The 26132-nt window shown below is 49.8% G+C and overlaps 1 protein-coding gene across 2 annotated transcripts in view; it reads right to left on the bottom strand.

The window, feature by feature from the left end:
- LOC149336798 (uncharacterized) overlaps positions 1 to 26132 on the bottom strand; it is a 50685-nt gene that overhangs the window by 5765 nt on the left and 18788 nt on the right. The window contains exons 3-4 of one of the 2 annotated variants that reach the window (XM_089553144.1): positions 5000 to 5133; positions 2187 to 2498 (exon numbers count right to left, since the gene is read on the bottom strand). In XM_089553144.1, the coding sequence (XP_089409270.1) occupies positions 2374 to 2498; positions 5000 to 5133 (259 nt within the window). In that variant the 3' untranslated portion in view covers positions 2187 to 2373. Of the gene's footprint in view, positions 1 to 2186; positions 2499 to 4999; positions 5134 to 26132 lie in introns of those variants that run through there. The other variant, XM_089553143.1, reaches the window with a different exon arrangement.

The following is a 26132-nucleotide window of genomic DNA, read 5'->3' as shown; positions in this document are numbered from 1 at the left end:
TGTTGATTTTTTTGGATCTAGGTTCAGCAGAAGATTGAAAATCCCGTCATCGGTAATTCTGAGAGGTTCAATATTTAGCAGGGGCAAATTGCAGGAGTCGGGGATGATGCCGTTATCTTTAGTAAAGACTGAAAAGAAGAAATCGTTGTACATATTAGCAGTATTGGCCTTATCTTCTACAGAGAGACCGGACTGCACCGTTTTACGGCCACGAAAATGGCTCCAAAACCTGTGTGGATTATTTCTCAAAAAACTTGGGAAAGTTACGTTGAAGTAGTAGTCTTTCGCTTGTTTCGTGACCTGTTTGAGCTTTTCAACGGCGCTGCTTAATTTAGATTTCCTCAAATGACTACCTCCTTTGGTCTTGATAGCTTTGCGTAACCTCTTTACATGACGCTGCGCGTGAATGACGTCTCTAGTGATCCAAGGGTTATTTTTAGCGATGCGTTTGATCTTGAGCGGGACAAAGTTAGTCATACAGTACTGTACAGCGCGTTTAAAGATAAGCCATGTAGCGTCTATGTTTGTAGATCTATCTGATGCGCTCTCGGCAAAGCTGTCGAATTCATGGGCGAGATAAGTTAGGATAGCTGCGTCGTCTGCCTTTGCAAAGTTTTTATGGTGGTGGTTGGACAGTGGCATGTCATGGTGCATTGTAGCGGTAATTCACAAACTGGGATTTTATGATCTGAGATGCCTTCGATGACGTGGGTCGCAACACGATGGACGGGGAAATGTTCACTGATTAAAATCAAATCAAGAATGTTTTTTGTTGAGCCTTGTACGCGTGTAGGATCGAGAACTATTTGATGGAGGTTAAAGTTTATCATCAAATTAATTACAGCGTCGGAGATAATTGAAGTGTGATGCATGGTAGTCCAGTCGACATCTGGTAGGCTAAAATCGCCCATTAGAATGATTCGCGAGTTACAACAGTATTGCTGGAGGAAATCTTGAATTACCGATATGCATTCGTGTCCTGAAGAAGAGCTTCTGTAGAAGCTCCCAATTATAATGTTGGTGTTGTTGCAAATAACTTTGCAGAAAACAGCTTCAGCGCCGGTTACTTCAGGAAGCCTGACAAATGGGATGCGCTTTTGTATCATAAGTGCCACGCCACCACCGCGGGAGGCGCGATCCTTTCTGACAAGTTCGTAGTTCGGTGGAACAATTTCATCGTCGCTGACATCTTGGGAGAGCCAGGTTTCAGTAATCGCAACTATATCTGGTTCGTGCTCAAGCAGAACAGTCTCTAGGGATTCGACTTTATTTATAACGCTTCTCGAATTGATGTTGATAACCGTCAATTCTTTGACCGTGCTCCCCGTCGAGTCATTGGTGGGCTTAGATCGGTAGAGTTTTTTTCCAGAGGTGGTTGTTTGGTCTTCCCATCATGTTCCTTCAGAGGTACTCGATTATTCTTCTCATAGTCCCAGACATATGCACGGCCATTGATGAATAACTTGTCGAAGGCCAAGGACACCTTTTCTTTTCTTTCGCGTTCTTCTTTCGCGCTCGCCCAAAGATTTTTCCTGATTTCACGAATTCTGGGGGAGAAATCTTCGCCAATACAGAATCTTGTGTCCTTTAGCTTCCGACCGTTCTTCAATATAGCTGTCTTCTGTCTCGAATCTAATAGTTTAAAGATAACCGGGCGGATCTTGTTGCTCTCTGGTCGTCCTAATCTATGAATTCGTTCGATGGCGACCTGGTCAAGCCCCAGAGTATGTTGAATAATTTCTTTGTTAACAGCCTGCTCTAGAGTTTCGCTGTTCTCTTCATCCTCCTCTTCTAAGCCATACACTATTAGATTCGATCTTCTGCTCCGGTTTTCCAAATCGCCAATCCGTCTTTCTAGTGTATCAATAATTTTAGTCATGCGGGAAACTTCATTCTGGCAAGACGTAATCTTGGTTTCTAACACTGACAATGCATCCAGTTTCTTATCTATTTCTGTGAGTCGTTTTTCTTTTATGTCTTTTATGTCGCAAGCAATGTCCTTTAGTTGTTTTGCAATCTGCGCAAGTTCAGGGCCAGGGTTAGTTTCCACATCACCTCCTAAAAGCAACAATTTTCCAAGAAACACTGCAGTATCGTGCACTATGCTCTGAAGCTGCGGGCACGGCAGCACTAGTAGAAAGCGGTCATCTGAACGGTAACAATTTCCAAATTCTTTTCTTACCTGCCCAATGAAGGCAAAATGATTATTCCACCGCATGCCGGTAGTGCCGCCGTGCCCAGTGACAGCGTGATGTTCGGGGAGGCTGTATATACTGTTGATCTGCGGTGGCGCTGGTAGCGATCCGTGCGTGCAGTGGTCCGCGCATGTGCCCGGTGACGATCGGTGTAGCCAGTTAACATCCAGATGCGGTGTCAGCGCGTCTCGCACGTGGAACTTGGCGATGGTGATTCCGCGATCGAAGGCATTTTCCTCGGGCAAGTGGCTGATGCTGGCGCTGGTCGGAGGCAGCGCTCGGTACGGTATGTCGCCGACTCGTCTGAAGAGATAAGACTCAGGAGAGTAGGTGGTGAGGGAACTTTTCAGATAAAGCGCCTAAAACACTGCGATATATCCCTGAGCCATATAAGCTGTCCTGAAAGGTCACAATTGTCTCTGGAGGACTTGGCCGTGTCTCGCTCTACGAAGTGATCAAGCCGTGTGCCAGAGGCCATAAACAAAAGATGCGGAAAAGCAAAAGTAATAAGGCACTGTGCCCCGTGATTCCCAGCACCGATTAGTGATCTGTGGCGTTATCGTAATTTATTTATTTATTATTTATTTACTTATTATTCCTCAAAGGTCCCTTTCGGGACATTACATGAGCGGTGGGGATAACACGGCAAAAAAAACATATATTATACATTAATAACAAAACGAACAAAAATTACATTGATGAATGGGCTTCCTCGATAGTGGTCTTGAACAGTCGGTGAATCATGATGGTGGCCACTTCAGCAGGGAGGTCATTCCAGTCACGGGCAGTCTTTAAGAAAAATGATTGCTGGAATGTGGTGGTATGTGCACATTCAGGGTAAACAGCGTTCGGGTGGTTATGGCGGGAAATGCGATGCACACGTGGAATTAATTGGTTGGCTTCTGTAAAGTTGTGGAAGAACTTGTGAAATAAGCACAGACGTGCTGCGTTCCGACGGGTGACTAGCGTAGGCAATTGCAATCGTGATTTCAGACCTGAGATGCTGGTATGATAGGAGTAGTCAGATGAGATGAACCTCGCGGCACGATTCTGAACTGACTCAATGGTATTAATTAGGTTAGTCAGATGGGGATCACAGACTGAGTTAGCATATTCAAGTTTAGGTCTGACGAAAGTCTTGTAAGCGAGCGATTTGAGAGAACTTGGTGCTAGAGCAAGGTTGCGCCGAAGATACCCAAGGACACTGTTTGCGGAGTTAGTTATATTGGTGATATGGAGAGTCCAAGTTAGATCACGAGAGATATGGACGCCTAAGTATTTGTAATGATTAACCGAAGAAATTGGGCAGTTATTAATAGTGTACACTGGCGCGATGAAGTTGGGGCGACGGTCAAAAAAATCAGTGAGGTCTTTGAAATATTAAGAGACATGAGCCACGTGTTACACCAATGTTGCACTCGTGAAAGGTCTTCTTGAAGAGCGACGATATCTGAAGAGTTTGTGATGGGGCGATATATGACACAATCATCAGCAAACAGTCGGACGTTGGAAGAAAGACTAAGTGGAAGATCATTAATATATATTAGGAAAAGAAGGGGCCCTAGCACACTTCCCTGTGGGACGCCATACTTCACAGGTGAACGATATGATGAGTGACAATTAGCATAGACGAACTGATGACGGTCAGTTAAAAAGGCACGAATACAATTAACGATGAAGGGGTGCAAATTCAGACGGGAGAGTTTGTGTATTAAGCGACCATGAGAAACTTTATCGAACGCCTTTTCGAAATCAAGGAACACAGCGTCACAATGAATATTACGGTCTAAGTACGAGTGTAAATTGTGTAGGAAAAGGGCAAGCTGTGTCTCACATGAGCGGCCTTTAAGGTATCCATGTTGATTAGGATGGAAGAAATTTATAGAAGTTAAAAAGGCAGCAACATGCGAGCACAAAATATGCTCCTTGATTTTGCAGCAAACGCAGGTCAGTGAAATCGGGCGATAATTTAATTGATGTTCTCTGCTATAGATCAATATCAAGCAGTTCGCTAACATTTGCATCACTGCAGAAAAGGCTGAGGCGCCATGACGTGCTCACTGTTAGGAGCGCTAAACCTGAATAAAGTGTAAAGCAGTTGCAACCTTAAAAGGGAAAACCCAGTCGAGACCCCACCAGCTCTTACGCCGTAGTGAAGACAACTTGTTATGAGCAGAAAAGGATAAGCATGGCTAAGATGAAAAGATAAAATATAAGCCTTTGATCAGCATGATTAACGCAAAGCGTGTCGAAGTGAGCTGGAATACTGATATAAAAGAACAGTTGGCAAAAATAGAGAGAACGCCGTAGATGTCAGGCAATGTTTCAAGACAATACAAACTTAACGACTGCCAAAGCGATGGCCATATACGCCGAACATTAAACACAGATATGCATCTTTTTGTGCGTTTTTGAAAACATTCTGTTTCCGTCCCCAAACCAGAAACAATAATTAGATAGTTTTTGTTCTCGCAAGAGCTTCCCACGGTCACTTCGATGCACCTACACAACGTTTTCTTTTATTCCAAAAGCTATCAAGGAGCGAACACAATTTCTATCGCACAATATTTCATCAGTGTAGCCAAACGTAGTAGAAAGATGTTAGAGATGTACACCGGAAAGAACAGGACGCGGAGACGACCGAAGATGGTATGGGAAATACTGGTAGAGATCGACCTTAGTGATTGGAGCTGTGATTGGAGACCACCAAGACAGAAAAAAAGCAGAGGACACTGATTGCGAGTCATAATTTGGGTAATCTGAAAAAAAAAAAAACATAATAAGGTAGCCAAGAGTACACTCACCTCTAACATCATTGCTGTCGCAATAGAATACCCAAAAGCCCATGTAACCTTCTTCGAAAAAGCTGAAGTTCGCCTTCACTTCATCGGGACAGATGCTGAGTTGATTGTAGCATCGACTGTGCAGCGGGAGCTCTCTGTGTGGAAAGTGCAGAGAAATGATACTTTTCATCTTCGAACAAAACGTTTGCAAAAAAAAGACAACAAATACTAAAACATTTCGTCACGAACAGGTGCATTGTAAAGCCTGAAATAAACATAGTTGATTTTTTAAGTGTATTGGAAATCACCAATAAGTAATGTCGGCACCTGAATAGAAAAAAAAATGCCCGATTAACTGAACTACCTCGTAATGAGCACGCAGCAACACGATTGCTCTTAAAAAAAAAGCGAGTGAACAATTTTTTTTGTTGTTGATAGCGACCGCCTCTTAATAGCCACACAGCTTTGTTTTCTGATGTGTGAACGAAGAAACTGCGAGCGCTGAAAAAAAAAATGGCTGGCGTTTACAAGTACTCGCCGTTTAATCGGAACGGTGGTTAATTTATGTCTTTTCATGGATTCTGAAATAAAATCAGCTCCATGGACGGTGAAGGCTATTTTGCACAATGAAAATTATAAGATAGAACGAATAGCTGTGTGTGAGCTCATATTGCAGCTTTCAGAAAGGTTGACGTTCACGGGCGTTCAGACATCAATTTTCAAAACTGCCCTTTCAGATCAAGCCGATGGATTTGCGAAAACGCATGTTTCTAACACAATTAGAGAAATATTAACAGAAAACGAGTACAGAAGGACAAGTGCACGAATGAAAACTCAAAATAACTACAGCTTTCTTGGCGCTGCAATTGTAAAAAGGGTCTATAGAATGTCTGGAGACTTCCTATATACTCTATTTCCTTCTGATAGATATTTATTTTTGTCTATTCATAGTATATACACTGTCTATAGATAAAAACGTACTAAAATGTATGGTCATAAATATATAGATTGTCTATAGCATTTGTATTGACCATGACTGTTTTCTAGGATTTCTCTAGAGCGAGTCTATAAACTTTATAGACAGGAGTCTATGGGCAGTCTATAGCCTGTCTAAAAATATTCTCAGGGTGTTCCGAGTAATTGCCTTTCGCGTGAAACGTTTAGTCCCTTTAATTGTTCGTATAAGTGGGACGACTGGAAGCAATGCATGGCTTGTTCTTTGCAAGAGAAGAATTACATTTCTTCTATTTGTGTTTTAATCCTAGAATCTCCTCTCTAAGCGGTTGATCCCGATGGCATCAGGTGAGCGGTTTTCCCTGAGAAGATCGAGAAAAAGCGCAATGACACTCTTCTACCCTACTAACACTGAATATTAACAAGCCACCTCGCCATACGATTATGTGGTGGTTAGTGCTGTTACCAACTAGACGATCATGGACTAAAACTTTACTGATCGGTGTTTACGGTTTAAATGAGCCAGTTATCGGTTATTGGGCATAAGTTTGATATTGTACGATATAACATTTTTGGTTGTTTAAGCTTCTGTTTCTGTCGCCGGTGGACAGCAACAGTTCCGTAGGAAGGAAGGGAAAACTTTATTTTAACTAATGCTTTTTCCTGCGGTTTGGGGAATCTTCAGAGACGTCTTGGTTCTATCCCCAGGAGCCTTCTCTGTCGAAGTCGTCCGCCTCTAATCAATGATCGGTTGCCCTCAGTCTAGGGCTCCACTGGCCACTGCCGCCCGTTGAGCTCGCTGTACCAGACCTTGTTGGTCTTCACAGCGGTCGCTGGACAGCAGAGTCTCCCATTGCTCCGCACTCGGGTTTTGCATTTTGGGGACCACGTCTATGTTTTGGCAGGCCCATGTGATGTGATACAGAGTTCGTTTTTCGTCGCACCAGGGACTTTTGTCCGCGTATATGGTAGGGTGCATTTTGTTTAGTATATGTAGGTTTGGGAAAGAGCCTGTTTGTAATTGTCTCCAAGTGACAGCTTCCTCTCTGCTGAGAGATCTGTGCGGTGGGGGATATCGCATTCTTCTGCCTCTATAGTTTTGTAGTATGGTAGAGTATTCCCTGGGTGCTGGCGCGAGTTCCGCGGTCTCGTCGGATGCTCGGAAAGTAATGTATCCTCGAGCTATCTTGTCGGCCTCTTGGTTCCGTGCCACCCCCGTGTGCCCCGGTACCCACACAATTTTGTGTGGGCTCTTGTCGTTTTGTTCTTCCTGGTTTTTAATTGTGTTGCTCGCTGCGAAGAGCATACGGACCGCGTGACGACCTATCCTGCCATTCATGTAATTTCGGCAGGCTGTTTGAGAGTCCGTGAGTATTGTTAGCGACCGCTCGGTTCTATAGCCCTCCGCCACAGCTAGAGCAACGGCTACTTCCTCAGACTCTGCAGCTGTGCAGCCTCGGAGACGCGCTGGTCATTTCGCGTAAAGACGAATCGACCACCGCCGCTACAGCGATTTTGGTATCTCCTCCTCTCCAAGACGCCTCTGCATACACGGTCGTGGCTTGAGGAGCGTATGTTTTCTCGATGAATTCGTCTCTCGCTTCTCTACTGCCTCGATGGAGGTTAGGATCCGTTTTTTGGTATTGGCGCTACCTTGAGGGTCTCGCGAAGCTCGTCGGGGATCGTTGCCGTGCACGTCATTTCTCGCATCTGCTCGCGGTATCCGAGCCTCTGCAGGAGCGCTCTTCCAGTCGTTGTTTGCAACAGCCTGAGTTTTTGCAACACAAACTGCGCCTCTCGTAGCTCCTCAAAGGTGTTATGTAATCGCAGGGCCATGAGTTTTCCTGTAGACGTGTTGCGTGGTAGTCGGAGCGCTGTCTTAAACGCTTTGCGTAGCAGGGCATCCGCTTGTTGTATTTCGTTTTTTTTTTGAGGCACTGGTAGGGTAGGCTGTACGTGATTCGACTAACTACTAGGCTTCTGACTAGTTTTAGTGTGTCCTCTTCACGCATGCCATGTCGCCTGTTGGTGATGCGGGTGATCAAGCGTGCGACTTGTAGCGTTGTTGCTTTGAGCAGGGTAAAAGTGTGAGTACTGCGCTGGTTGGATAGAACCCGCATGCCGAAAATTCTTATTGTTGAGTTTTCGGGTATGGACGTCCCTTCTAGGTGGACGTTGAGTTTTAGGTCCTCGTTGGTTGGGACGGTCCAGTTTTGCTTGCCTCTCCAGACTCTCAGTAAAAAAATACTTGCTGCTGGGGAAAGGATGAAGCGAGTGGTATGCGTCAGGGGAAAACAATGGATTGCCCTGATGAATACGCAATGCATGCTGAGCCCTGTGAAAAGTTGTTCATTTTGCTGACAAAAACAAAAAATGGCATGGCTTAGCTCTGCTACGCCAGGATATACGTAGCGTGAGGTATTGGTATATCCTGGTTAAGCTTGTTATTATTAGCTTGGTTTCCGCCCTGTTAAACCTTGAAATTCCGGTACGTGTAACTATTACTAAATTAAAGACGAGACACTGCAGTATCAATTCTGAAGCGTTTATTTATTTCTTATGGTTTCTCTTCGCGTTGGTGAAGCCATAGGCCGTCGGCGTTCGTTGTGCTCACTGGCGTTGGCGTTGACAACTCTTTACTCTCCATCATTTTAAGGAAAGGAAGTGCGCATAATGGCTCTCTGGGTCAGTGGACGCCTGAATCGTGCTTATAGGTACGTGGGGTGTTGAGAGATGTGGTGGTGGTGAAAAACATTTATATACAGATACACTTAAAGAGGTTATGTACGAGCTGGCCCGCAGGGGGCCAGCCCTTACAAGTACCCCAGTGGCGTTGGCTGCCGCCCAAGGCCCGTTGTGCCTGCAGGTCAGAGCAGCCGAGCAGGGTCGCCTCCCAGTCCTCCCGGGTTGGGTTGGGGTGAGGGGGGATAGCAGGGTTGGAGGGGCAGGCCCACACCATGTGGTAATTGTCCGAAGACTTCTCCGCACAGTGCGGACAGCTGGCCGAGAAAGAAGGGTCGAAGTGTTTCAGAGCTGCCGGGCACAGCAAAGTATTAGTATACAGGCGAAGCAGAAGCCGTTCCTCCGCCTTTGAGAGACCTTTACACGGGCGGTGATAAAGACCGTGGCCAGATTGATAGAGTAAAACAATATCTTTGAAGGTGTAAGCTGGAATAAATTCGAGTTCCTGATTGTCGGGGTCGGAGGCGAATGTCCGGTGAGAGAGCGCGCGGGCGGCGGCGTCAGCTGCCTCATTTCCCTCAAGGCCCATGTGAGCAGGAGCCCAAACGATACGCCGGTGAGCGGGGTCCCCGGTGTAGACGCTGTTTTGGAGAATGCGGTAGGCTAGGTACGGTACTCAGCCCTGCTCGACGTTGCGACAGGCCCCTCGCGAGTCGGAAATAATTGTTTTTGAAGTCGGATCAGATGCAGCCAACGCAATGGCGACCTCCTCCGTGTGTGTTATATCACGGGCTCGGAAAGTAAGGCCATTCACTGTTTTCGATTGGTGGACGACTGCGGCCGTGTACCATCCCCCTTGGTGGGGGCCGGAGGTATCCACGTAGAATACGCCGGGTTTCGATCCATAGTGGCGGGCCAGGGCTTCCGCCCGCGCCAGGCGCCGGCCATTATGGTCCTCACGGTTCATGTTCGTGGGAAGAGGGCGCACGTGGAGGGCGCATTTCCACTGGAATGGAATACGTACGCGCTTTTCCGTGAGAGTGGTGTGTTGGATGTGTAGTCGGGCAAGGAGGCAGCGACCCGACTATGTCTTCGAGAGACGTATGTATTGGTTGGTCAAGTGGGCTTCCCATAGCTCCCGAAACGTGTTCAGAATGCCCAGCCCCAGGAGGTGCTTGTTGGAGGTGTTAACGGGGAGGTCCAGAGCCCGCTTAATAATTTTCCGGAGGATGACTTCGAGTGAATCCTCGTCTTGTTTCCGCAGGTGGCGGTATGGAGTCGAATATAGAATTCGACTGGTTACAAATGCATGCGCCAGCCGCAAGACGTCCTTATATCGTAACCCCCCGCGCTTGTTAGAAACCCGGCGGACCAAGCGGCCCCCGTGGTCCCCCACCTGACGGAGTTTGGCCAATGTTGTTTGTGACCGTCTGCCTTGATGTATAAAGAGCCCCAGTACCCCGACTTCAGCTTTTTCAGGGATTGGACCTGTCTCAAGAGACAAGGAAATTTTGGCTGTGCACTTTGGTGAGGGGCGTATGTGCAGAAATTCAGATTTTCGGGTGGAGCATTGGAGGCCGCAGCGGCGAGCATAACGGTCCACTATGGTCGCCGCCTCCTGCAGGTTGGCCTCAATGTCTCCGAGGGAACCCTGTGTGGCCCACAGGGTGATGTCATCGGCGTACAGCGCCCAGCTAGGCCGGTAGGTGCATCATAGCCAGATTGAATAACAGGTGAGAGAGCACCGCGCCCTGTGGTGTACCCCTTGTTCCTAAATGAAAAGGGCCATGCTCCTTATCCTGGATTCGAATGTAAGATTGTCTGTCGGTTAAAAATTGCGGAATGTATTGAAAGGCGTTTCTGCCGCAGTTAGTTTGAGAGAAATGGGTGAGAATGATCTCGTGGGTAATATTGTCGAATGCTCCCTTCAAATCCAAGCCGAGTACGACCTTGTCATTGTGAGGGCATTCGACGGGGTCGAGAACAGCCCGATTGAGTTGTAGCAGGACATCCTGTGCAGATCTGTGTGGGCGAAACCCGAACATGGTGTCTGCGAAAAGCTGTTTGGATTCCATGAACTCGGACAACCTGTCGCGTACCATCGTCTCCATGAGTTTGCCCACACAGGAAGTTAGAGAGATGGGACGGAGGTTGTGCGTGTTGATGGCCTTGCCAGCTTTAGGGATGAAGGTGACCAGGGTGGTCTTCCAGTCTATAGGGAGTGGCAGTTCCCGAATCCAGATTGAGTTAATGTAATTCAATAAAGAGGAAGTAAGACGGGTCAGGGAGGTTGGCTAACAATTTGACTGTAATTTTGTTCCGACCCGGAGCGGTGCCACGTTTCATTTTTGCCAGGGCCGCCCTCAGGTCATGAAGCTGGAACGGTTGATCCAGCTCAATGTTCTCAGAGCCTGCATAAGAGTACGCCGGCCCGCGGGGGTCCTGGGAGGTGCACAAGTACTAGTCCCGCAGCTTGTGCGCCAACTGAGTTGTGTTGCCTTGAAAGCTATGTATTGCTCTCTGGAGGTGTTTTTGAGTTTCCGCGCGCGTTTGTGTTGGATCAATTAGTGCGCGAAACAGTCGCCACGTGTTCCGGCTTGACATTTGCCGCGCGGCCGTATTGCATCGGGCCACCTAGTTGGAGTCGGCGAGTTAGGCCGCATACTCAGCCGCTCGTTGAGTGAGCTCGGCAATGCGAGCTTTAAGTTTCCGGTTGTGCTTTTGCCGGTGGTGGTGGTGGTGGTGAAAACATTTATTAAGAAAGGACAGGAGGTATGCTTGGATCAGCCCGTAAGGGACCGATCCTTAAAAACACTTGGTGGAGGTTCCTAGTATGGGACCCCAGTGGCGGTGGCCGCCGCCCGGGCGCGCCCGACTAAAGCTTGTTGGGCCTGTAAGTCGTGGCAGCCGAGCAGGGTCGCCTCCCAGTCCTCCCGGGTTGGGTTGGGGATGGGGGGAATAGCCGGGTTGGAGGGGAAGGCCCACACCATGTGATAGGTGTCAGAAGACACCGCACTACAGTGCGGGCAGCTGCCGTTACAGGAGGGGTCAAAATGCTTTAGTGCTGCCGGGCACAGTCATGTATTGGTGAGAAGGCGGAGAAGGAGCCGCTCATCCGCCGTCTTGAGGCCTTTACATGGGATTGGGTAAAGGCGATGACTGTTTTGATAGTAGTCTGTAATTTCTTTGAATGTATAAACCGGATTAAAATCGGGTTCCTGATCGGATGGGGAGGAGAAAACAGCCCGGTGAGAGAGCGCGTGGGCGGCTGCGTCTGCTGCCTCGTTTCCTACCAACCCCTGATGAACAGGGGCCCATATCAGGTAACGGTGTGCGGGGTCCGTATCCCGTATGCAATTTTGGTAGATTCGATAGGCTAGGAAGGGAGTGCAGCCTTGTTCGACGTTCCGACAGGCCCCTCGCGAGTCGGTGATTATGTATTTTGAATCGGATGTGAGGCCGCGAGAGCAATCGCGACCTCTTCTGCTTGTGTTGCACTTCTGGCTCTGAAGGTGAGGCCGTTAACCGTGTTGCTGTTGTGAACTACCGCGACCGTGTACCATCGCTCGTGGTGAGGACCGGAGGCGTCAACGTAGTATACACCTGTTTTGTTGCCATAATGTCGGGCTAGCGCTTCCGCTCGTGCCAGGCGCCGACCATTATGGTCTTCGTGTGACATGTTTGCTGGAAGAGGCCGTACGTGGAGGGCACGTCTCCACAGTTCTGGGATGCGAAACTTGTCTTCCATTGGAGGGGTGTGTTGGACATGGAGTCGAGCAAGAAGGCGGCGACCCGACTCCGTTAGCGACAAGCGCGTGTACTGGTTTGTAAGGTGCGCCTCCCGGAGCACCCGGAAAGTATTCACCACCCCAAGAGCCATAAGCCGGCTGTTTGTAGTAGTGACGGGGAGTTCAAGGGCACGCTTAATAATTTTGTGAAGGATGACCTCACGCGCATCCTCCTCTTGTATCCGTAGGTGGAGATATGGAGTCGAATAGAGAATTCGACTAGTTACAAAGGCGTTTGCCAGTCGCAAGGGATCCTTACTTCATAACCCCCCGCGTTTGTTGGAAACCCGGCGGACCATACGGCCCACCTGGTCCCCCACCTTTCGGAGTTTGGCCAGTGTAGTGTCTGGCCGTTTGTGTTTGTGGATGTAGAGTCCTAGTACCCGTATCCGCCACTTTCGCGTATGGGACCACTCTCAAGAGAAAGAGAGATTTTAGTTGCGCACTTCTGTGAGGGGCGGAGGTGCACAAATTCCGATTTTTGAGGGGAACATTAAAGACCGCAGCGGCGGGCGTTGCGGTCTACTAACGTCGCCGCTGTTTGCAGGCTGGTTTCAATGTCTCCTGTGCTGCCCTCCGTGTCCCATATGGTTATGTCATCGGCGTACAGGGCGTGCTGCTCGCCGGCGACACCATCCAGCTGTGCCGGCAGGTGCATCATAGTCAGATTGAAGAGCAGCGGGGAAAGTACCGCCCCTTGGGGGGTTTCCCCGCGTGCCGAGCAGGTAAGGACCATGCTCTCTATCTTGGATGCGGATGTAGGATTGACGATCCATTAAAAAGTGGCATATCTATCTGAATGTGTTAAGGCCATAGTCGGTCTGACTTAGGTTAGTGAGTATGATCTCGTGTGCTACATTGCCAAATGCCCCTTTGAGATCCCAGGCGAGTACTACCCGGTCATTATGGTGGCATTCGAGGGGGTCAAGGTCTTCCCGATTAAGTTGCAGGAGGACATCCTGTGCGGATCTGTGTGGGCGGAATCCGAACATGGTGCTCGCAAAGACATGTTTGTGTTCAAGATATGCAGATAACCGATCCCGCACCATCGTCTCCATTAGTTTGCCCACACAAGAGGTGAGAGAGATGGGGCGGAGGTTATCTGTGTCAACTGGTTTGCCTGTTTTAGGGATGAAAGTGACCAGAGCCGTTTTCCAGTCGATTGGCAGGGGGGTGTACCCGCGCCAAATCGCATTGATGTAGGCGAGGAAGGACTGGTATGCCAAGTCGGGCAGGTTCGTCAAAAGCTTGACGGTGACCTTATCCCTTCCTGGCGCAGTGCCCAGTTTCATTTTGGCGAGGGCCGCCCGCAGATCATGCAGCTGGAAAGGTTGATCCAGCTCCGTGTTCTCCTTGCCTGCATAAGAGTACGGAGATCCACGGGGGTCTTGGGCTGCACTCAGATACTGGTCCCGAAGTTTCTGTGCCCGTTGAGTTGTGTTGCCAGGGGCAGCATGGATGGCTCGCTGCAAATGTTTTTGTGTTTCTGTTCGTGTTTGGGTCGGGTCGATTAGGGCTCGAAAGAGACGCCACGTGTTGCGGCTGGACATTTGTCGCGCTGCCGTGTTACATCTATCCACCCAGTTGGAGTCGGCGAGTTGGGCCGCGTACTCTGCCGCTTTCTGGGTAAGCTCGGCAATTCGAGCTTTAAGCTTTCTGTTATGTTTCTGGCGTCGCCAACGGCGGACGAGGCTGCGACGGGCTTCCCAGAGCTGTAGAAGGTTGTTCCACGTCCGTGACCGCCTCTGAGAGCTGGATCTGAGTTTCATGCGAGCAAAGGTGTGTCAGCAGCTGTTGGGACCATGCCGGGTATCCTTGCTCCGAAATGGGTGTATTATCAAGTGAGCCTGATCACAAACCCCACAGTATCCACTCGCATTGGCACAAGCGTCACCCGCGACACCACACCCGATCTCACATGGGCCACACCGAACACAATCGTTAAATCTCACACGGTGCTCCAGGATAGCCTTGGAAGTGACCACTTTCCAGTCTCCACTATTATATCTTATGATTCCAAGATTTTCAACCCTCGTTCGCAGCTTCTCACTGACTTGGATAAATTGCGCTCATATTTGGCAATTGATTCTGCAGAACCCCGTACTATCACTGACTGGACAGACCGTCTGGTGAAGGCCATCCAGGCGAACAGCAAAATCATTAAATATACACCGCAGGTTGATCCGCATCTGGCTCATCTATGGAAGGCCCGACAGGAACTTCTCAAGCGCTGGCGTCACCAGCGACACAATCGTAAATTGAGACTCCGCATAGCCGCTCTCACTCGCGAGGCAGAAGAATACGCGAACACGCTAGCCCGCGCAAACTGGGCAACCTTTTGTAACGAACTCAAGGGTACATTAAGCACTAAACGCACGTGGTCCCTCCTACGCGCTCTCTTGGATCCAACAACCACTAAATCTCAGACACAAGTAAACACACAACGTCTAATACAACTAGAGCTCCAAAAGGGCACCGACGTAATTGGCCAACTACGGGACACTTATATACCCACATCTCTTCAGTCGGCAGATCCACCCAATCTACCTCCACCTAACCCAGAACTTGATGCCGACATCACCTTAAACGAAGTCCGCAGAGCACTTCTCAGTATTCGCCGCTCTACTCAATCTGGACGATGTCTCCCTCCAGGAACTCACGGAGCTCTTTAATAACCACTGGCAAGCTGGGACGCTCCCATCAGCCTGGACCCATGCCAGCATGCGATTTATACCCAAAACCGGGCAAACCCCTCACTCTTCAAAATTTGCGCCCAATCTCCTTAACGAGCTGTGTCGGCAAGCTCTTCGAGCATGTCATTCTCAATCGCCTGCAACCGTTTCTAGAAACAAAAGGCTTTCTATCCAACGTTCAATTCGGCTTCCGCCCAAACATCTCGGCGCAAGACGTACTTCTTGCCCTTAAAGAGTCCCTCTTTTCCACCAGGCGCCGTACAGCCAGTACGCGAGCCATACTGGCCCTGGATATTCATAAGGCTTTCGACACAATAAGCCATGACCATATCCTCACGACATTAGCCACCACGGGATGCGGCACCCGCATATTGCAATATATTCGGGCCTTCCTTCAGGGACGCACGGCAGAACTCCACCTTGGGGATATTGCCTCCCAGCCTTTCCCCCTGCCTAACCGGGGTACCCCACAAGGGGCGGTTCTGTCACCTTTACTTTTTAACATTGCCTTAGCGCCACTGGCAAAGGCCCTTGCTGCTATCCCAGGGCTGCACACAGCCATATACACAGATGATATAACCCTCTGGACAACGGGAGGATCCCTTGGAACAGCTCAGGATATCCTGCAATCTGCCATAGACATCACCACCACTCATTTAGCAAACACAGGCCTCCGTAGCTCTCCAAACAAATCTGAACTCCTGGAGCTGAAACCCTTCCCCAGTGACCCCCCGATTGAACTGCCCATGTACGGGAATCCAGTGCCCATTGTGCCTCAGGTGAAGATTCTCGGCCTTCTAATTAACAACACACTCGATGCAACCGCCACCCTTCAGCTCTTGCAGAGACAGACCAAACAGGTCGCTGCACTTATCAGGCGGGTGGCAGCACGCAATCATGGGCGGTCTGAACGCGAGACCGTCAATATGACAAATGCACTAATCATTAGCCGCATTACATACCACCTTCCATACCACATACTCACTCAGCGGCAAAGACAACAGGCAGACATCCTAATACGCACGGCTGTCACCTCTGCCTTACGTCTTCCACGGACGGTTAGCACGAAACGTCTCCTGGCCACTGGTACCCACAATACAGTGATCGAATTAATAGAGGCTCAACGCACCAACCAATTAGTCCGCCTGAGTCGCACGGAAACAGGACAATGCCTACTGCGACAGCTACGTCTCAATCCACCAATTCCCACCCCAACAAGTCATACACCTTACATGATTTCTCTGCGCACGCAGGATCACATATATCAGAAGCCCCTACCGCGCAATATGAGTGCTAGTCTCCATCACGGTAGGCGGCAGGCACGAGCGAGCTATTACACCAAAACATACAGCAACCGCTCCGATATCCTTTATGTGGACGCGGCACAAAATTCTAAACCAGGATATTTCACGGCAGTCGCCGCCTATGAAGACGGCACAGTGGGGGCCGCCGCCACAACGCATTGGCACAGGCGCTCCGGGATCGCTACCTGTGCACAACGCAGGACGCCCGCAGATCGGCCTACTCCTACGCCGGCAGGGAAAACTCGGAGTTGGACAAGCCTTTCCAGCTTCACGATCTGCGGGCGGGTCTGGCCAAAATGAAGAGGGGCACCACGCCGGGCCGGGACAAGGTCACCGTCAAACTTTTGGCGAACCTTCCTGATTCAGCGTACCAGTGCCTTCTAGAATACATCACTGCGATCTGGACGGGGGAAACCCCGCTCCCCATTGACTGGAAGACGGCTCTTGTCACCTTCATGCCGAAGGCGCGAAACCGATCGACACGGACAACCGCCGCCCCATCTCTCTCACCTCGTGTGTGGGAAAATTGATGGAGACGATGGTGCGGGATCGGCTGTCCGAGTACCTCGAACAATACAACACCTTCGCGGACACCATGTTCGGATTTCGCCCACATAGATGCGCACAGGATGTCCTGCTCCAACTCGACCGCGAAATCTTGAACTCCATTACACACCCCCAAAACGATAAAATTGTCCTTGCGCTCGACCTGAAAGGAGCGTTCGATAACGTAACTCACGAGGTCATACTCACACATTTGAGTCAAACTCACTGCGGCACCAATACCTTCAATTACGTTAAACAATTTCTCACGGACAGACTGTCCGACATCCGAATACAGGACGAATAGCACGGACCTTTCCTGCTCGGCACGAGGGGGACTCCACAAGGCGCGGTGCTGTCCCCTCTGCTATTAAACATTGCCATGATGCGCCTACCCACCCTGCTTGGTGTGGTCGAAGGGGTCCAGCACGCGCTGTACGCCGACGACATCACCACCTGGGCTGCGCAAGGACGCCTGGGGGATATGGAGACCAGCCTGCAAACGGCCGCCAGCATAGTGGACCGCTATGCTCGAGACTGTGGTCTGCAATGCTCCCCGCAGAAATCGGAATTCGTGCATTTACGTCCCTCGCGGACATGCTCAACCCAAATCAATCTCTCGTTGCAAAGCGGTCCCATTCGCGAATCCAAGGAAATCAGAGTCCTTGGACTCTTCATACACAACCAGCGACGCTGCGACACAACACTCGCCAAGCTCCGGCAGGCGGGGGACCAGGTGGGCCGCATGGTCCGCCGGGTTTCCAACAAGCGCGGTGGGTTACGATGCAAAGACGCCTTGCGGCTGGCGAACGCATTCGTGACGAGTCGAATCTTGCATTCGACTCCCTACCTCCACCTGCGGAAACAGGAGGAGGATTCCCTCGAGGTCATCCTCCGCAAAATCGTGAAACGAGCGCGGGACCTCCCAGTTTCTACCTCTACCAGCCGCCTTATGGCACTGGGGATGGTGAACACTTTTAGGGAGCTTCGGGAGGCCCACCTCAACAACCAATACACTCGTCTCACAAAGACAGGGTCGGGTCGCCGCCTTTTAGCCCGACTACACATCCAGCACACTCAATTCACATAGGAGAGATGCCGCCTTCCCGTACACTGGAGATGCGCCCTCCACGTGCGGCCTCTCCCCACCAATATGTCCAAAGAGGATCATAATGGCAGGCGCCTGGCGCGGGCGGAAGCCTTGGACCGCCATTTTCGGAGCAAACCAGGAGTCTTTTACGTGGACGCGTCCGGCCCGGACTCCAGGGGATGATACACGGCCGCGGTCGTCCACGAGGGTAAAACAGTAGACGCCCTTACTTTCAAGGCCCAGTTAGCAATTCACGCAGAAGAGGTTGCCATCGCTTTGGCAGCCTCTGACACCTCCTCCAAATACATAATCACCGACTCACGAGGGGCTTGTCGAAACGTCACGCAAGGGTGGGTTACTCCCCTAGCTTATCGTATTTACCAAAATTGTAGCCGAGACTCGGATCCCGCGCACCGATCTATCGTTTGGGCTCCAGGTCACCAAGGCGTCCACGGAAATGAGGCAGCCGACGCCGCCGCCCGCGCGCTCTCTCTTCGGGCATTTCCCATGGGACCCGACGCCGACGAGGACTTCCATTTCAATCTGATTTACACTTTTAAGGAAATATGCGATTATTACAAATCCACGCACTAAACTCTTCCCACCCCATGCAAAGGGCTGGGGAAGGTCAACGAGCGAGTACTCCTGCGCCTGCTCACCAACACGATGTTGTGCCCGGCAATTCTACAGCATTTCGATCCTAAATTCGACGGGCGGTGCTCACACTGTGGGGAGGTGTCTGACACCTACCACATGGTGTGGGCCTGCCAGCAGAACCCATCCCTACCCCCTATCCCGAACCCCACCCGAGAGGACTGGGAGGCGACCCTGTCCGGTTGCTGCACCCTCGAGGCCCAAAGGGCCTTAACCACGGTGTAAGAATATATTTAGGTGTTGACACTGGCCGCCCGCCGCGGCGGAGAGCGCGCACAGATTGTGTTCGCCCTCTAGTACATGCGCCGACCGCAGCGGCGCGGGGGCGCTGCGGAGCAGAGGCCCTTCGCTTTCGGTGCGGCAAGCGGCGTGCCCAGAGCCGTATATTCCCTTCTCCGGCGTGCCCTGCTTTAGGTGCCCTTTTAGGCTGCGTTGGTCAATGTTTTGGGCTGAGAGAGTGCATCACAAGCTGTGAACACCACGATCTCAGCTTCCACGTCGTCAGCTTCCATCGTGGACGAGCAAATTTTGCTAGAACTAGCTTTTTGTGTCGCGGTTTGGCACAAGCCGGATTGACAGTTGTGGAAACGCACGTGGTGGCGCGGGCCAATGCCATGGACGGTCGTCGCGGCCTATGTGCATTGTGTCTGTGATCTGTTGTTTGTTGCTGTGACACACCTGTCAACTTCAGCCGGGTCCAGAAGTCTGCTAGACGCAATTATGGGTAAGAAGTGCTTCGTACCCAACTGCAGTTCGGGCTACCGGAGTTGTCCGGATCAAGTTTCACTTTTTATTTATTTATTTATTTATTGTACCCTCAGGGCCCGAAGGCATTACAGAGGGGAGTGGGAATACATAAAATTTTCAGTCTAAACAGCAACAACAAGAGAAAACAAAAATAAACCAGGAATACATGACAAATTGAAAACACAGGAAGGCAATAAGATTAGAATGCAGTAGGGATATATTAAAACAGTGTGTAGACAGTGAAAGGCAATTTTTATACAGTAATAAACGACACATACTCAGAAAGAAACATTAAGGACTTGACGAAATGCATTGTTATCAGAAATACCTGCGATGTCGTGGGGAAGGTGATTCCAGCTGGCACAAGTTCGAGGTATGAATGAGTCATGAAAACATTTGGTGTGACAAGATGGGATTCCAACTTTATGACGGTGATCAAAAGCTCCGTCGGAGCCTGCTCGCTTAGAACTTTGGCGCCGGGCAATTCCCAGAGCAGATAGGATATTGCAACCGAGCGACCACGTCTGCGCGAAGCACTTTCCCGAGCATATGATATCAAAATCGTACTATGCCGAGTTCAATGGCAAGGTACTTTTAAATGTACCGAAGAAGATCCCGGTGCTGTCGGCGAATGCTGTGCCCAGTATTTTTCCCGGGTGTCCGAAATATCTGACAAAACCGACAAGGTCAAGAAAGCCTCCTAGAAAACGACAGTCTACGGCCACGTGTGGCGATCAGTCAAGCAAGCCGCCCAGCTCCCGCCGCTGTCGCACTGCCCGTTGGGACGGTCTGTGAAAAACAAAAAGGCACCGATCCATCATCGAGCCCTCAGAAGAAACTGCAGACATGTGAGTGGAGTGATCAAGGAACGTGCCCTTCTCCCACCATGGAACTTGGAGGCACCTCCTCAAGTGCCACCTCCGTCTTCCTTGGCGTTCATGACGTTAAGGTTTGTTCTCTTCTGCACTGCTCCGGGTACTTAATATTCTAGGTGCTTAGTGTTCCCTGTACATAACTTTCTGCTAACCGTATCGGTCCTCCCGGCATGCCATAGATACCTATAGGTGCCCCTGGATAACGAGATACAGTTGCTTGCAATACAGGTTAATAGTAACTGCCCAGCCCAGGACATTAAATAATTTAGCTGTTGTTAACATACAGCATGATTAAGCCCTTAGCTTTTGAAGCAGTCCGCGAAACTTTTGCCTGTAGCTTTTTGGGTTTGGCTGCTTTTGATAGTAGCATATGTTTTATAACAATACCTTAAATCCATTTCCACCGTTATAATTTCTCTCATTTTTCGTCAGGACAACCGCACGAATCCACATCAGGGTGGTCCAGATGGATTGTGTCACGTCCAGACTGAAGCACCATTGGCAGCATGCAGCAGCCTCGGATTAGTCGAGGAAAGTCACGAGGGAGTGTCTGTCAGCGGCCAAGATGAAAAGGAACCGCTCACATTTTCATGTCTCTCGAGTTATGTATCCAGCATTCAACTTCCAGGAACCTCGTGGGCAACACAAGTTGTTGATAGCTTTGGTGTGGAGGCTGTAGTCTTCACGGAAGTGGCTTTGGCGAAGAAACGCGACCAGGCACCTTTCCTGAGGAAGTCATTAGACGCTACAGTTTCATCCAGCGGAATGCTGTCACTGCGTGCCTTCATTTATGGTCACCCTATAACTGTCAACGCCATAAGCGGCGATGTTGTTCCATGCGGCCTAAGCGACTTGGAGAGTGTGATTCACAAGTTTCACAACCTGCACGTATGCGCTGGTGGCCCCGGTGGCGAGATGTACCACAACATCCAACCCGAGTGTGCATATATCGACGCATGTGGCGTGTGGCGGCACAGAAACTGCATGTTATTTTCTGAACAAGCAAGTTGCGACCGTTGCGAAAGATTGAAAGACACACTCCGGATACATTACTCCCGTATGAAGAAGAGAGGAGAAATGAAGCACATTCGTCTTTTAAGCAGCCCTTCCAAAAAAGCCCGCATTGACCTTTTGCGGAAGGCAAGAATTTCCAGCTACAGGTCCAAAGTGCGACTTCTAAAAGGAAAAAAAAGCTTGAGGCGGAACTGAGCAAATGAAAAGCCAAGCTTAAACAATTAAGTGATGAAACACTTGGCCGCATTTCTCGTGATGCGAACCTTACTGAGGCACAGCAGCTTGTGTTAAAGGAATGTGTGGCTGCTGGCAAGACTGGTTCTAAGAAGGGACGACGATACTCGGACAGCTGGATCCTGCTTTGCTTGCTCCTTCATATCAGGTCACCAGCAGCCTACAGGTTCCTGATGGAAAACGAAGTGCTCGCATTGCCGTCAGTCCGAACAATACGCCGGTATGTCTCTATGGTGGGATTTAAGTCGGGATTTGACAGCAAGTTCTTTTCTGCTCTGAAAAGGAAAATAGAAAAAATGGACGACTTCAAGCGACATGGGATTATCATGTTCGATGAAATGCAGGTTAGAAAAAGTAAACGTGTCAATTCTCGCACTATGACATATGTAGGGCTGGCAACAGACGCTGGAAACGCTGATGAGCTCGCTGATCACGCCCTCGTTTTCATGTTCTGTCCTTTTGGCGATAGCTATGCTCAACCTATAGGGGTGTTCGCAGCAAAAAATGCAACCAAAGGCTCCATTCTCGCTCAGTCGCTTCTCCAAGCTATTGTGATGCTCGAAGAAGCCGGTGCAAAGATTCATGGGTTTGTCTGTGATGGCGCGTCAACAAACAGGAGCATGTGGAACATTCTAGGTGTTAATAGAAGCCTCAAGGAGAGCTGCAACTCGTTCACGCACCCAGTTGACCCTGAAAGAAAAGTTTTTGCGTTTTCTGACACTCCACACTTGTTTAAGTGTGTGAGAAATAGACTTAAGCAGCAGCGATACTTGAAAAACGAAGGACAGTGGATTAAGTGGGAGTACTATGCTGAAGTCTACAAGGAAGACGTTGCCAACGCGGGGGGCCTAAAAGTCTGCCCGAAAATAACGCACTCTCACATATACCCGAGTAACTGTGAGAAGATGCGTGTGAAGTTAGCCACCCAAGTCTTTAGCCGCTCCATGGCGGCGGGTATTCAGTTTTATCGGGAACAAGCCGGTGCAAAGATTCATGGGTTTGTCTGTGATGGCGCGTCAACAAACAGGAGCATGTGGAACATTCTAGGTGTTAATGGAAGCCTCAAGGAGAGCTGCAACTCGTTCACGCACCCAGTTGACCCTGAAAGAAAAGTTTTTGCGTTTTCTGACACTCCACACTTGTTTAAGTGTGTGAGAAATAGACTTAAGCAGCAGCGATACTTGAAAAACGAAGGACAGTGGATTAAGTGGGAGTACTATGCTGAAGTCTACAAGGAAGACGTTGCCAACGCGGGGGGCCTAAAAGTCTGCCCGAAAATAACGCACTCTCACATATACCCGAGTAACTGTGAGAAGATGCGTGTGAAGTTAGCCACCCAAGTCTTTAGCCGCTCCATGGCGGCGGGTATTCAGTTTTATCGGGAACAAGGTATCCGCAAACTCATAGGCAGCGAGAAAACTCAAGAATTCACGTTGTTTTTAAACAATTTGTTTGATGCACTGAACAGGCGATTTCCAGCAGAAGGGATCACAAGGAACAGCCGAGACCTCGCAATTCTCAAGCATGGAATTGACTGGCTGGACAGCTGGGAAAGAGAACTGGAAAGTGGCAACATTATAAAAGACATGTTCTTGACAAAGAGCACTTGCGAGGGACTTCGAGTCACATTGAAGTCCACTTTGGATCTTTGTGAGGTGCTGCTTGATTGCCACAACTTCAAATATGTCCTAACCAACAAAATGAACCAAGATCCTATCGAGCGGTTCTTTGGCAAAATACGGTTGGCAGGAAGCCAGAATGATCACCCTTCGATGCCCACCTTTATGCAGCTTTACCAGACGCTGTCGATCTACAGTATCCTTAAACCTCCGAAGTATGGCAATTGCAAAGTCGTCGAGGGTGAGGAACCATTGCTGGATGCGTCATATTTCAGGGCCCTCATTAGAACAGACGACAAAGTGGCATCATGCCCTGGATTCATCAATCAAATTAAAGAAAAGCTAGACGATCTAGTTTCAGTAGAAGACTGGGAATGTGAAGATATCGTTCGGAAACACAAATGAGACGGAGGGCAAATTACAGACTGCATACTTTATTATGTCACCGGTTTTTTGTGCAGAAAGATGCGAAGAGTAACCAGCTGCGCTGCTTGCTTGTCAGCCTTCAGCGTAAAAAATAATTCTTTTGCTGAAGCAGCTCTAACAAATGTGAAGACCAGAGGGGGTCTTACCCACCCTAACGTCAACATATTTGACCTTCTAAAGCATACGGAGCGGTTTTTTGTTGACTATGCAGACTGCCACACGGTGTACTGGGACACCATAGACGCAGTGATAGATACATACACGATGACATTCCCATGTGCTGATCACAAGGAAGAAGTACTCGCACAGCTCCTCCACTATTACGTCAGCATGCGTATGAGGCAGCATTGTAAGCACACCAATGCAGTCATGACAAAGCAGTGTCAAGAAAAAAAGAAACAGGCCAAGCTGTGCTCATCCTAGATGATAGAGGATGATTCGCTCAGTGTATCGTCCAAATAAACGAATGCAGTGATCATCACAATTGCAGTCACGGTCTTGGCTCTTGATTACACGAAAGTAGCCCAGTAGGTTGCGATTCACTGTGTTTTGTGCGTAACCTAGTGACTACAGGAAATCACATCTCTCAGAGAGGCTACTTGTAGTAATAAATTTGTTTGTTCAACAGAATGGCTATTCAGGCCGCATTTGAGCAAAAAAAAAGCAAATTGTGCTGTTAATGTCCCGAAGGGGCATATGGGCATTAATAGATGCCGCAATGGAGGGCTCCAAACTTAGACCACATGGGATTCTTCACATCACACAGCACACGGGCACCTTTTGCGTTGTTTCGCGGCCACCGCAGCCGGCATTACACCTACGTTCTCGGGCCTAGTGATATAGAGACAACCACTCAGCATCGTCGGTGCCGACCTGAGGGATAAGATTGGCAGAAACAACGCCAGTGGCATTTCCAGTAACTATTTGCGTTTCGCGTACCTAATTGTGGACTGCACTTGCTATTAAAAAGCCGCAAATGCACACTTGGATTTTTGTTTTGGTCCCGGCGTTCGCGTGTATAGCGGCAGTGGCGTTCTGCAATACAGCACAAGAGCGCGGGTTCTATTCGTGGCTGCGGAGTAAGTATTTCTGATGCAGGCGAAATGCGGAAACGTCCTTGAGGTTTCTGTGCAAATTAAAGAACTCCAGGTGGCCGAAGTTAACCATGTTCTCAACACGGCGGTCATCTCGCAGCATTGGCGCAATACACTGTTCAAGCAATGTTTGAATGTACGCGTAGGCTCTTCAGGCCAAATGTGGGCGCGTTGAGTCCGACCTTTTATATTTAAGAGGCAGTGTAGTTAACTATGCTCACAGCAGTCGTGCGGATGAACGCAAAAAAAATTTGCTATGAACGCATTTCGATAACGAGCTCGGAAGCAGCACAGGGCTGCGTCCTCGCTGCTGTTCCGCCCATTCATGCAGTCTCAGCAAGAAAAACACGAATTAGCCCAAAATTATTTTGGTGTCGACAGCAGTTTCAATCCTTCGTTGTCTTGCCGCACTTCACAAAGCACGCGTACACGCAGCGGCACCGATAGATCCCGTGGCATCTGCATTACGGCTGCCCACGGTGGCGGCGACTAGGGCCCCGGGTGCGTAGCGCCATCTGTCAGCGTTCGAGAGAAGCGCAGGGAGCGGCGAACAAGTCCTGGTCGCGCCGCCGAGCGCAGTGTCAACACCTAAATGTATTCTTACACCGTGGCCTTAACGCAGCGCGCCCGGGCTGCGGCAAACGCCAATGGTGTGCCTGACTAGGCATCCCACCTAGTGGTTGTAAGGGCGTGACCCTTCAGGTCACGACCCCCAACACCTCTCTCTATGATTAATAAATGTTTTCACCACCACCACCCACTATCCGAACTAATTCGCTTGCAGAGGCGGAAGGAGCCGCCATCGCACTTGCTCTGGCCCACTCCATCATTGACAAAAACCTAACCGAAATTTGCACAGATTCACAGGCCGCGTACCGCCACTACCTAAAGGGCGTGGCGACTCCGGCAACACACCGTATTCTTACCACGGCCACCTCTCTCTACCGAACAGTTACTCTGTCGTGGGTCCCTGGGCATGCCTCGATCCCCGGTAATGAGCGCGTTCATGCGCTGGCCCGAGAACTCTCCTCCCGGACCCCGGAGGATCAGGCACCCAACCATGCGCAAGAAGCCCGATTGGTCCTCTCTACATAGCACCAAATCACCTCATTTTACAAATTCAGCCGCATAACACTGCCACCACCCCACAGTACCTTGTCGCCCTTATCCAGCGCCACATGGCGGCAATTACAGACAGGCTGCTTTATTTCACCCCCCCCCGTCTCTCATGCTTTCACCCCACCATCCCTCCTGATTGTAACACCTGTGGCGTGCCAAAATCCGCACTTTTCCACTACCTTTGGGAATGTCCTTCCCCAAAGGCAGTACCCCCCATCCCCAATCCCACTCATTCTTCCTGGGAGGCTGCTTTACGGACCGCTCAGCCCGCCGGCCAGAAATGGCTAGTGGATCGGGCTTTACGTGAACCACAAGCCC

The sequence above is a fragment of the Amblyomma mixtum genome, chromosome 7, assembly GCF_055824585.1.
Source record: "Amblyomma mixtum isolate Tamu chromosome 7, ASM5582458v1, whole genome shotgun sequence".
Taxonomy (NCBI): Eukaryota; Metazoa; Arthropoda; class Arachnida; order Ixodida; family Ixodidae; genus Amblyomma; species Amblyomma mixtum.
This window is presented reverse-complemented; position numbering and strand designations above follow the sequence as displayed.